This window comes from Nilaparvata lugens, chromosome 3, assembly GCF_014356525.2.
Source record: "Nilaparvata lugens isolate BPH chromosome 3, ASM1435652v1, whole genome shotgun sequence".
Lineage (NCBI taxonomy): Eukaryota > Metazoa > Arthropoda > Insecta > Hemiptera > Delphacidae > Nilaparvata > Nilaparvata lugens.
In genome coordinates this window covers 22,213,285-22,226,178 of record NC_052506.1, presented here as the reverse complement: position 1 = coordinate 22,226,178, position 12,894 = coordinate 22,213,285, and the positions used below count along the sequence as shown (strand labels likewise).

The window sequence follows — 12,894 nt, the reverse complement described above, 5'->3', positions numbered from 1 at the left end:
AATTTATTTCGATACTGGAACAATAATGTGTTCGTAAAAAATAAATTAAGTTCTAAATGCAGCAAGGATGATAAATTTTGTATCAGCAGACAATTGTAGCATCTGATTCGATGCATATCTCAGATCAAAAGTGAAAAGAGTAATAAAAGTTAAGAATACATCAATATAATTAATTTTTGATAGGCAGACAATTACTAAGTCTTGCACAGCTCGACAATTTTATTAACTTATCATTCAAAAGATAAATTTAACTGACTATCGAAATAGTAATCTGTTTTTTGAAATTGTCAGGTTCAACTAAGCCTATAGGTCAAAAGATAACCCACTCATGATTAATTAAATTTCTTTCTGAGTAGAATGTCATGAAACACTATTTTCTGATGAAACACTATTTTATGATGAAACTATGTGGATGATTTGAGTACTTGGACAATCACATTGACGATAATTTTATTTTACCACGTAAAAACTACTGTTATCAAAATAACTGATAAAAATATAAGTGAACATTGACAGCTTACTGCTAAGATCCATTTTCAGGAAGCATATTCATGAATTGTGATAAATACAATGTAATGAGTTTTTTCATTTCTGATAATTGATGAGTAAATAATAAAATACCGTATGTTAAATAGCGGCTATTTTATTTTCATCTTAAAACTTATGTAAAAGTAAAAGGAAGTTGTTCAAACTCAAAATCGAGTTTTGTTGGTGGATAAACACGAAATAAATTCTTAATAAAATGAAAAAAGCACACTCAAGAAGAACAACATTATATAGATATTCCGAATAAAACTGTATTTTGATTTAAGTATAATAGATAGACCTCACATCAGAGATGAGTTGTGTTTCTTCATTGACTTTTTTAACAAGCCATGAACGTGAATAACAACAATAAACGTGAACCCTATTAAAAAATATTTATAACAAAAATGTAGTTTTCTTAAATCCTTAATCAGAGTATTCCTCATTCTCCTCGTCATTATAAAATTAGCGATATCACCGTGTCTATCATGAAGTCTTTCTTCATACTGAGATCATGGCCTGGGTAATGGTTGAAGACTTGTTGACAAAGTGTTTTCATTGTGATCTCTTCAATATTAGCCACATCAAGAATCGATTTGATACATGCTTTAATTTCGTCATCCGTTGGAAAACGACGGTCTTGCTGTTTATCTTCTTCTTCCTTCTCTACGACGTTTCCCTCCACTTCTTTAGCCTTCATGTTCATTTCCTCATTACTAAAATGGAGTTTGATTTCCTTTTCCTCCTCCTCTTTTTCGGCTAATACAGCAGCTTTGAGCAAAATTTTCTCAGCATTTTTGGGGATGTTCTGCTTTCTCCCGATGTTTTCTTTAGCTGGAACTGAAACGAGAGGCGTTTCAATTCCTGCAACTATTGTCTGCTTTTTGGACTGCTTAGCTATTGAATTTTCTTTCAAGGTTTCGGCCTGAGCTTTATTAAGTTCATTTTCGATTTCCCCCTGCTCCTCTACTTCTGTCTTAGCTTTCTTTACCTCTTTAGCTGTTCCGTTTTTGTCTCCTTTATCGGCAAAGCCTTCTTCAGGATTACATGGACCTTTGACTACATAGCCACTTTTCTTCTTGGAACGAGTGAAGCCTCCCTCCTTAGAAATACTGGCAGCTTCCTTGTATGATTTGGTATAAGCACCATGGCGCTTAGGTCTCGACTCTCTCGCAGCAATTCCTGTATCAACTGGTTTCAGAAGAAACTGAAGAATACGCTCTATATAGTCAGCCGATTTTCCTTTTTTTGGCAAGCAAAGCACCTGTGACAGACATTTCAGTTTGATGAATGTGAGCTTACTGAGATCAGTGCGAACCTTGCGTAACAGTTTTGCATCTTTGTCGAAGGTGAATCCGCTAAAGTTCAGAACGTTGTCCTTCACGCGCTCAACGATTCCAATTCGACTATACATTATGCGATGGAGTGTCTTCAAGTCCTCCAAGCTACTATTCTCCAACTCGAAACTGATGCTGGGAATATGTTTCAGTTCTATGCCCTCGCCTTTGACGATTTGAACATCGTATCTGTGCCTTCCTCCTAGTCTCAGCATTCCCGCATCCAAATGATCGACTGGTTTTCTGACGCGAGGAACATAAAGTTCCGGAGACTGTTCCAAGAGTGACAATTCATCACGACTTGTATTTGCTCCAGAATCCTCTAATTCAACTTCTTCTTTCTTCAATTTTTCATTTTTTTTCTTTTCTTGGCTTTGCTTTGATTTTTTGTCAGATTTCTCTGTCACATTTGTATTGCGAGCGGCTGTCGCTCTCCGTCGCTTGGAACCACTCTTCTCTTTGATTATTTCAGCATCACTCTCTGATTCAGATATTGCTTTAGAAGCAGTGGCCAATACTAGCCGATTCTTTTTCACGGAAATATCTCGCTCAACATCGGCCATTTTTTCAGCTGCTACTCGCTTCGTTGTATGCTTGGGCGCCATAACCACAGCAGATGCAAAACGATATGTGTAGTAAATGTAGATGCTAGTCTTCAGTTTTGTTGTGTTTGTGGACTGGTACTTATATTGTCTTCTTGGAACAAATCAAGAAATTCAATCAGTTTACTTCAGCATTTTTATCAAACCATGGGGTCATAGGACATTTGCTGCAAAAAGCAATAAGCATCGTGCAACAGTTCTATCAATATTGAAATATCGATAATTTATACTATATAACTAGTATTGGAGGCACTATAGTATATGGGCCGCGGAGCCCAGAATTGATACCTACATAGATCGATAGAGGAGGTCAAGACGAGTTCAACCATGTACCACATTTTTGTCGATTTCGAAGGATTAGCGGAACAGAAATGGCGGAAAGTTGAAATAATTAAATTTTCATTTTTTATAATTTTTTATGACTACAACAGGTTTTAAAGTGATGCAATCTTATGTAAAATGTAGTCGGTTTGAGCATGGTTAGGTTGGGTTAGGCATGCTTAGGTTAAGTTGGATGGGATATGGTTGGATTAGATTGAACAATGTTAGATCAAGTTGGACATTGTTTAGTTAGGTTAAGTACAACAAAAAAGATTAAGAATGAAAATGGAAATCTATGGAGTGAGCAAATATTTTTATTTTCCAAAATATCTCGAAAAATTTCAGTTTAGGCTATCAAGTGACTGAACATTTTTTGTTCCGAATTTATCATTTTACAAATTCCAATAGTTTAAAATACCTATCAATCACCATGTAAACTAATTAATCTCTTAAAAAACATTTGCACATTTTTTGCAATATCTCAAAAACTACAAAGCTACAAACTTGAAACTTGTTTCATTGAATTCCTCGTCAAATTTTACATAAGATTGCACCATTTTAAAACCTGTTGTAGCAATAAAAAAATAGAAATCCACCATGTTTGTTCCGCTAATCCTTCGAAATCGACAACAATTTTATACATGGTTGAACCCTATCGATCTATGTAGGTCTCAATGCTGGATTCCGCGGCCCATATAATAAAGTACAGCCCTAGTCTTTACTTTATATTCAAGTATTGATATAAGTAATCAAGCCATGCGTTTTAAGAAATGAGTTTTCTTTTAAAGTTATAAAAATATATAAGTAACTATAAGAAAGGTTTAGCGCATTAAAACTATAATACCGGGTGTTTCAAAAGAATGATCAAATTTTAAACAGTTATATTTATTAAAAAAAAATGCAAACAAATCAATAACCTGGGCTAAATATCAAGACCTTCAAGTAGTGATGTGGATCGGGAATATTCGCAGTGGGAAGTAACTTATGATTTGGCAATATTTCCGAGGCCAAGAAATTTTGGGAATTTATAAAATTGCTCTAAAAATGATTGAAATTGATCACTCATATTTTACATCAATATAATCAATAAATCATCATTCTATTTGATATTGATCAAGCTCAGCCACATTTTACATTGATATAATCAATAAATCATCATTCTTTGAGCCTGTTTTTGCTCACTCACTTTCTTTTAAATACTCGTATAGTCCAGTCAATGAAAGATTATAGAGGGAAAATTTTGGAACACAATTTTTGACCACGTAGCTCTTTTAAGGGTAGTAAGGGGTAAACATATCAAAAGTCCTCACTCCTACCCCCTGCGATAGGGTGGTGGGGGTGGTTTGAAAGTGCCATATTTTGTTTTTTGCATATATCTCGAACAATATGCGCCTTTCCCAACCGAACCCAATCATAAAATTAAAACTCACAAATTATCCTACAAATTTCATTTCCAACATTTTTCCATATCTCTCATAGTTTTATAAGTATGAGCTGTCTAAAGGTTCGTACAGATATACGCGCCGCGAACATGAGCAATTCATTTTTAATCAGCTGACTATATCTGTATTTTTACAGAAACGGTAAGATACAGATACAGATATAGAAAGCTTGGTATCAACTGATTAAAGATTAAAAGTGAATTGCTCTGTAGGCACCTTAGGATATCACATTTTGAAGAAAAACCCTTCCGGCTTTGATTTTTCATCTTTTTGGCCTTATACATTTTTAACGATTAATTGAAAAAATCCGTGCTAATCATGGGCTCATAGAGCATTATATTCTCTTCAATTTCCTCTATGGTCTCATTATTTTACGCATCTCCCAACGATTGTTGCAGCCGTTATAATTTTGAGTGTGCAAATCCTCAGTTTAACAACAATAGATTAATTGTCAGGGAAATTGGGAGGGAATGTTTGGAACACAATATTTGACTTTGCAGCTTTGTTTGAACTAGTTGGAAGGTGAACTTATCAAAAGTCCTCATCCCTACTCCTTGAGCTTAAGGGATGAGGGTAGTTTAAAAGTTACATTTTTTCATTTCTGGCTGACACGCATGTAACTGGGAAACAATGAATTTCAGCGACATGGCTGAGTAAAAATGAAGCTAGATAAATTTCCTACAAGTTTTGTAAAGTAGAGTTTTGTGATCTTCTTTAGTTTTTGAGATATTCACTTTTAAAAGCTTAAAGTCTTTGAAAAGACAGTTATTCTTCCAAATTTTTGCACTTTCAGGGCTTATTACTCAACAACAATGCATCGAAAAATTTAATTTTTTTACACAGGGGGTAGAAGTGAGGAGTTTTAATATGATTACTCCTCACTATCCTTAAAAGAACAGCTACGGGGTCAAAAATTGTGTTACAAAATTTTCCCTCTATAATCTTTCATTAACTGGACTATGGGAGTATTTAAAAGACAGTGAGTTATAGAGCATCCAATTCTCTTCAATTTAATGTATTATTTCATCATTTCATGCTTTCCATCAATATTTATAGAAGTTTTAGTGTTGAGTGTGGTAGGAGTGAGGACTTTTTATATGCTCAACCCCTCACTATCCTTAAAAGGACTGCGAGGTCAAAAATTGGGTTCCAAACTTTTCCCTCTATATATTTTTCGTTGCCTGGACTAGGCAACATTTCTTCTTTCAGTCCATGAACTTCGAATGTAATATTACTGTTTTCTTTGAACTTATATTCTATTATACTCTGAAAATCGAATTTGAATAGTTTATAATATATATCTTATCTGTATTTTATTCATCCAAATAAAATGATAGTATCTTATTGCAGAATACTTATTCAATTCTAGAAGCATAAACTGATTCCGTTTCATAACTTATTTTGTAAACACGTTCACATCGAATCAGAATCAGCTGACTTCAAGGTTATTTTACAGCCCTAGGGCCGTAAAAATTTTTTCGCCACACTTGGATGTAATGAGCTGGTTTACGTGCGTCATATGGTGGCCGAAAGTGATTGTTTTCCGACCAGGCCGGTAAAACTTTACGGCCCTAGGGCTGTAAAATGACCTTGAATAACAGCTGATTCTGATTTGATATGAACGGGTTTACAAAATAGTTTTTGAAACAGAATCAGTTTATGCTTCTAGAATTGAATAAAGTATTTTGCAATAAGATACTATCATTTCATTTGGATGAATGAAATACAAATAAGATATTATAAACTACTCAAATTCAATTTTCAGAGTATAATAGAATCTAACCTCAAACCTCATAGTACTGCGTTTATCACAAAACCTGGTGGATAGTTTTGGAACTACTTGGGCAATATCCATGGTGCTGAACGTTTTAACAAATAGTTTATGAAACAGAATCAGTTTATGCTTCTAGAATTGAATAAAGTATTCTGCAGTAATATACTATCATTTTATTTGGATGAATGAAATAGAGGTAAGATATCTTCTTCTTCTATATAATAAGAGAGAGTGGGGTTGTGTTTGTTCGCATCAAAACATGTCAACTTGTGGATTGCATACCGGAAAAACGGGAATGATTTAGATCTCCAAATTTTGAACATAGATTCTAAAAATATCAATCTCGTGCACCTGGAAGCCCAAATTTCTATTTTCCTTCTAGATTTTTCAGAATATTAATGTTCAAATTCATCTATGCTACCGTAGGCTAATTGAAGTTCCATAGCCCAAAGTGTGTATTTTTATCAGCAGGTTATAAGACTACCATTTACCAACGTCTAAGTAGCGCAGCGGTAAGAAGCTTGCTTACGGAGCGATGGTACCTCGGTTCAAGTCCCCCGATGCTTCCCATTTTTTTGTTCTTAATTTTTTCCCTCGAAACGTATTATTATCAATTATTTTTTGAAGGAATTTGTTTTCATTACTATTGAACTTGGATTTTATCAAATAATTATTTTCAATGTAAAATTTTGCCACCAGTACAAATGAATTGGACATAGTCTTCATGCTGTAGGCCTATAATTTATTGAATTTCATAAGAAAAACATGAATAGATCACAATAAAATGAGTAATAATTTTTATTCTTCAGTTATAATGTAGGCTACTATCAGACACGAATTCCCAGTGAAACGAGTATTTTAGGTATTTTTTTTGGAATTGGGAAAACAAGAGGCTGCCTGATTCAAATTGAGGAGGATCCTAATAGAACTAAAATTTATTGATGTATTGGAAAAATCAATATGATTCTGTGAGGTTTCCAAGTATTATGTATTCTTCAGTTTTCTATACTTTAATAACTAGATACTAATAACTATACTAATAGCTAGAGCTATGACCTTCCACTTTTGTTTTCGGAACTGCTTAATAAACAATTATTCTCATATATATTGTTTATTTCTCTGTGTGGCGAAAAATAGCGTTCGCACCACGGGCAAAAATGTTTTTCCGGCTCTCAATCTTTTCTAGTCCTCGGCCTACGGCCTCGGACTTGAAAACCGATTTCGAGCCGGAAAAGTCTCATTTTCGGCCCTAGGTGCGAAATATACTATACCGGCCTGGTCAGAAAACAATCATTTTCGGCCTCCATATGACGCACGAAAACCAGCTCATTACATCCAAGTGGGGCGAAAAAGTTATACCTACTCGTCATCATGGGTAATGAGTAATGTGAATAATTTTACATTACATTACTCACAGAAGTTTATGATGATGTATTATAAATGTTCTATGTGCCCTCCTTTTGAGGCTCGGACGACACCTAGACGGTAGAAAAATTCATCGCAGACTGTTCCCAAGATGTCTTCTTCGCCTAAAGTGAACGTTTTTTGGGCAGTTTTACAAGCCAAGGTGTATGGACCCTTCTTTTTCGAGGAAAACTCAGTGAATGGTGCATCTTATCTGGCAATGATACGAAATTGGTTATTCAACTAATACTCAACTAATTGCTGAACAGACAACTTTATCTTTCAGCAAGATGGAGCACCAACACTGGCACAAGGATGTACGTCATTTTTTCATCAACACCAACTTGCCTCAACGTAAGATGGGGCGCAAAGGACCACAAGACTTGGCTATGCATTCCTGGCCTCCACGGTCCCCTGACATAAAAACGTGTGATTTTTTCCTGTGGGGATACTTTAAAGATCGTGTTTATGTTCTTCCCTTGCCACTTGAAAAAACTAAAACTGTGAATAGACATCTCACTAATTCACGAATAATTTCATTGAATAGTAACCAAGAGAACAATGGAAAATTTCCTCCTTCTACATCCAGTATTGGTTTTCCATCACTAAATAATAGTGGACAAAATAGAAATACATCCTGTGAAATTTTAAACATTGACGAAGTTAGTGACAACTGTGACTTAACAGATGCCTTCTGTGATGATATTGCAATTAAGGACTGTATTATAAGAGAAGATGAGTGGAAAACTGTTACAAACAGAAATGGACGTGGCAAAAATAAGACTTATGACAAATCTGTCGGTAGTAAATACCAACAAAATGACAAATCCCTACTAAATCAACAAAAACCAAACAAACCTATTCTTTCAAAGATAAAACATTACTGGTTGGTTCAAACAACCCCAGCAAGTCAATGGTCAGGATTATAGCCTAGTAGGTGACAAGCTAGCCTGTTATCATCTTGGAAAGATAAAAGCTGGTGCAACCGAGAATAATGTAAAAACATTTTTGACAGATACCTTCCCTGGACTTAATTTTATAGTAGAAAAACTGGAAAGCAAAAGTGTATCATATTGTAACTTCAAACTTGGAGTTGATTTTGATCATAAAGTTACTATCCTTGATAACACGAAATGGCCAAAGTATGCGACTTTGAGACGTTTTTTTATTCAAACGCCCTCAGGGACCAAAACTGATATATATGAATAAGAGCGAAGTTGCCATGGATGTGAATAAAGTTACCATGAATGTAAAGTTACCATTATTGTATTAAATGTTCAGTGTATTAGAACAAAACATGACCTCCTTGAATTTTTATTTGATGAGATTAATACTGACATTTTCTGTATAACTGAGCATTGGCTGAAAGAGGAGGAGTCAGAATTTTATAGTGACCTGAATAACTTGAATCTAGCTGCCGCCTATTATAGGAAGCACCATTCAAACGATGGTTCAGCAATATATTTTAAAAAAGACCCTGAAATATAAGAAAATCGATGTTAATAAATTTTGTGATGAACTGGTCCTGGAGATTGCTGCTTTACAGTTGCTTGAGCCCTCAATGATTGTGGTATCAGTATACCGTTCCCCTAACAGTAGTTTGGATCAATTCTTCGATAAGTTTGAAATCTTGCTGAAGTTTTTATCTAGATTCAAAAAAATTGTTATAGGTGGTGACTTCAATATTCACCTCGAAACCCAGAATGAACTAAGCTCCAGGTTTACATGTCTACTCCGAGAATACGGGCTCTACACTGCCAACAAGAGGTACAGAGGTAAAGAGGCTCTACACTGCCAACAAGAGATACAGAGGTACACTGCCAACCAGAGGTCTCCGAGAATACGGGCTCTACACTGCCAACAAGTGGTACAGAGGTAAAGAGGCTCTACACTGCCAACAAGAGATACAGAGGTACACTGCCAACCAGAGGTACAGCAGTCCTGGATAACATTGCAACTAACCTTGATTCTTGGGAACATAAAACAACTGTGGTGGACCCAATGATTTCTGATCACTGTGCTGTTGTGATGGAAGTCCAACCCCAAATTGGCACTGTCAGCGTCTAACCTGAAATAGCATGGAAGGCTGAATATATCTTCTACAAGAGAATAGTCCGGGAGGTGCACATTCCAATACTTCGAGGAGAACTTGAACGCATAAACTGGATGACAACTCTTGATAATGAAAGACCAGACTTTAGACTTGATAATCTCATCTCAGTCTACATTAACAGTTTCAATCAAGTATTTCCTCAAACATATACAAAAAAAAAAGATAATAAAAATATAACCTCCAAACCACATGGAGACAAATCCTGGTTTACCAAAGAGCTTCGCAACATGAATAACCTGGTGACACTCTTACACTTTTTCTACAAAGCTGCCAACTCACCTGAGCAACAAACTGCATTGTATTCTAAATACACAGACACGAATAGAAGGTATAGAAGTGCTGTAAATGATGCAAAAAAGAAACACACAGCAAATTACATCAAATCAGCCAGCAATGTCTGCAAGGCTGCATGGAATGTAATAAATAGTCATAGGCCCAGAAATAGTCAAAGAAGAAGTAGAATTCGAACTGAATCCCGACGACTTCAATGACTATTTTACAACAGTTGCTGAGAAGATACAAGCAAGTTTACCAGCCAACGATATGGAACCATCTTCTAACATCATGTTGACTCAACACAGAATGACAGTGGAAGGAAGTTAGATCATCACAGATAGTGAATTTAGTGGGAGAATTCAAAAACTCGAAATCGCAAGACGTCCACGGCATATCATGTAATATTTTGAAAGAAAGATCACAATGATTGCTGACCCAACGGCCAGCGCAATAAATGAGTGTCTGAAATGTGGCAGATTCCCTGATATTTTGAAAATCTCAAAAACTCTACCAGTTCACAAGAAAGGTGCAGTAGACCAGCCAGCTAACTTCAGGCCAATATCTATTCCTCCCACCATTGCAAAGGTACTGGAGACTATTATGAAGCAACAAATGGTGGATTACTTCGAAAGTAACAACATCCTTTGCCAACAGTAGCATGGTTTCAGAAGTGGCCGCTCAACAACAAGTGCACTGATCGCCCTGACTAGCAAAATCCAGAACACATTTGAGGCCGGTGATACAATGGCCCTTACACTGTTTGATCTGAGTAAAGCCTCCACACCAAATCCTCCTAAGAAAGCTGGAAAAGTATGGAATCAGCGGTCCGGTCCTCAATACCATCAAAAGTTATCTTGAAGACAGAAGCCAAGTAGTCTCAATAAAAGGAGCTTTGTCAATGACCAGAGATATCAAACACGGAGAGCCTCAGGGCTCTGTCTTGGGTCCCCTTCTATTCATCCTTTTGACAAATGACTTTGTTCCCAGCAAGGACTCCATACTGTTTGCAGATGATACTACGGTGATGTCTAGAGGAATATCAAGTGAACAGGCATTGGCAAGGAACGAAACTCACACACAGGAGGCAAAGAGATGGTTCCAAATAAACAAGCTTAAACTTGATGAGGACAAATCCCAAATATTAATATGCTCTCTGAAGAGCAAAAAACCCGAAAGCACTACTGAACGAGTAAAATTATTGGGGTTTTGGCTTGACAGAAAATTGAAATGGGACACACACATTTCAAAGACATGCTTAAAAGCAAGAGTCCTACATCTCCTAAAAAAACTAAGGTATGTTGTCACTCTAGAATACTTGATGACAGCCTACTATTCGCTGTTTCACTGTCACATAACATACGGAATCCTTCTCTGGGGAAATGCTTCAGCCAGCTCAGATATACTATAGCTACAAAAAAAGGCCATTAGAATAATCACATTCTCTGACCACCTGGCACACTGCAGGCCACTATTCAAAAAGCTGAGAGTACTTACAATCTTTAGCCACTATGTACTCTGCTCACTTCCATTCATAAAGGACAAATTAAACAACATGACAAAGAGAAGCAACATACATAGCCTACCTACAACACTCGACATGCGGTAGGCCTGGATGTATCTCGAAGCAGACTTACAGCAACTCAAAAAAGTTTTGAAATATATAAAAAATTGAATATATAAAAAATTGCAAAGCCAGAAAGTTCATGCAAATATTGAAAGAATGCCTAATACAACGGCCATTATACTCATTGTCAGAACTAGTGGATGAGCCCCTATACTCAAACACGAACAGCCGCCATTCCAGAGTTTGAGGGGTGACCCCCTGAACTACTTGACACAGTCTATCCGGTTCTCCCGGTCAAGGACGAAGAATTCAAGTATCAAGTAAGTTACTTGATACTTACTTGATATTGAGGAGCTAAAAACCAGTATAACTGATGCAGTAGCTACAGTCAGAGAAGACATCTAGCGAACAGTCTGTGATGAATTTGGCTACGAGCCTCAAACGAGGGCACATAGATCACTTATAGCACATAACCTTAAAATTGATACTTCTTTGGTAATTTGATGTGTTGTGTGCACCATATTTTTAAATAAATAGCCTATAACTGTTTAAAATTGGGTCATTCTTTTTAAAACACCGGGTATAGACTATTGAGCTGATTTAAAAATATGTATTAAAATTGACATATAAAATTCATAATTTATATGGTACTCAAAAAAGTGTACGCTATAAATTGGCAAAAAAGTATAAGAAAAATCTTATTACCATAAGTAGATGAATCCAGTTTCTATTACAGTAATGGATACTAAAAATGGATTACAAGGATGATAATAACAATACTTATAAATTTCACTTCTCAAGCAGACAAGATTTATATTAGAAATTTCTACGAAGATTTAGCTATTCAATGCAAACTTTCCTTTGCAAGGAATGTAGCAAGTGAAGCAATCATATAACTGTAATAATTCAGTCGGTTAGCATTAGATGACAGGTATACAAAAATAATCATTGTTCAATTTATAAATAGTATTCCTCAACTGCATAACCTAGTTACTATCAAATCAACAACATGCCTTCAACTTACAGAAACTTACCAGAATAATGATGATTATGATGAAACTCTTGTTGATAAAATTTACATAAATATAGTATTCAAATTATTTGATCTAATTGAACTGTCTAATTGGAGTTTATCTTGCAAACCTCAACCAAACCACTTTTTGCTTAGTACACAATACTGTAATTTGAATAGAATCAACTTGCCTTCGCAAACATCAAATAAGAAATAACTGTATTGTATTATCGATGTTTATTAAACAAACAATTGGTCACTATTCCATTATACAACGATATAATCAACACATGAGAACAATGAATTATATTCGATTTTAAGATAAAATTAATAAAATATAGCAGAAGTAAAAATTAAAAAATTTTAATTAAGTTCATGTGAATGTGAAGGTTCGTTTCGTCCATGATTCATTCATGTCCAGAATGGGTAACATAACAAATTTCAACTTCAACCTTCCATATGAATAAATTTTATAGCCTAAATAATAAGGAATCTGCTATAATTCTATCCGTAACACAGATTAA

At 35.4% G+C, this 12,894-nt stretch overlaps 2 protein-coding genes across 2 annotated transcripts in view; both read right to left on the bottom strand.

Annotated features, from left to right (window-relative positions):
- The window catches only part of LOC111052444 (sterol regulatory element-binding protein cleavage-activating protein), a 62,365-nt gene extending 49,572 nt beyond the window's left edge, over nt 1–12,793 (bottom strand). The window contains exon 1 of the mRNA XM_039423306.1: nt 12,393–12,793. The gene's annotated coding sequence lies outside the window, so the exon portion shown is untranslated. The remainder of the gene's footprint in view (nt 1–12,392) is intronic.
- LOC111052445 (protein DEK) lies at nt 632–12,382 on the bottom strand. Its single transcript, XM_039423302.1, has 2 exons — nt 12,064–12,382; nt 632–2,631 (listed from the first exon to the last, which is right to left on the bottom strand). The coding sequence occupies exon 2, from the start codon at nt 2,465–2,467 to the stop codon at nt 983–985; it is 1,485 nt and encodes a 494-aa protein (XP_039279236.1). The 5' UTR covers nt 2,468–2,631; nt 12,064–12,382; the 3' UTR covers nt 632–982.
- Nucleotides 12,794–12,894: the final 101 nt, after the last annotated feature.

Bases quoted from the DNA above. Each gene is read 5' to 3' on its own strand.
- LOC111052445 (XM_039423302.1), bottom strand. From the start codon at position 2,467: ATGGCGCCCAAGCATACAACGAAGCGAGTAGCAGCTGAAAAAATGGCC.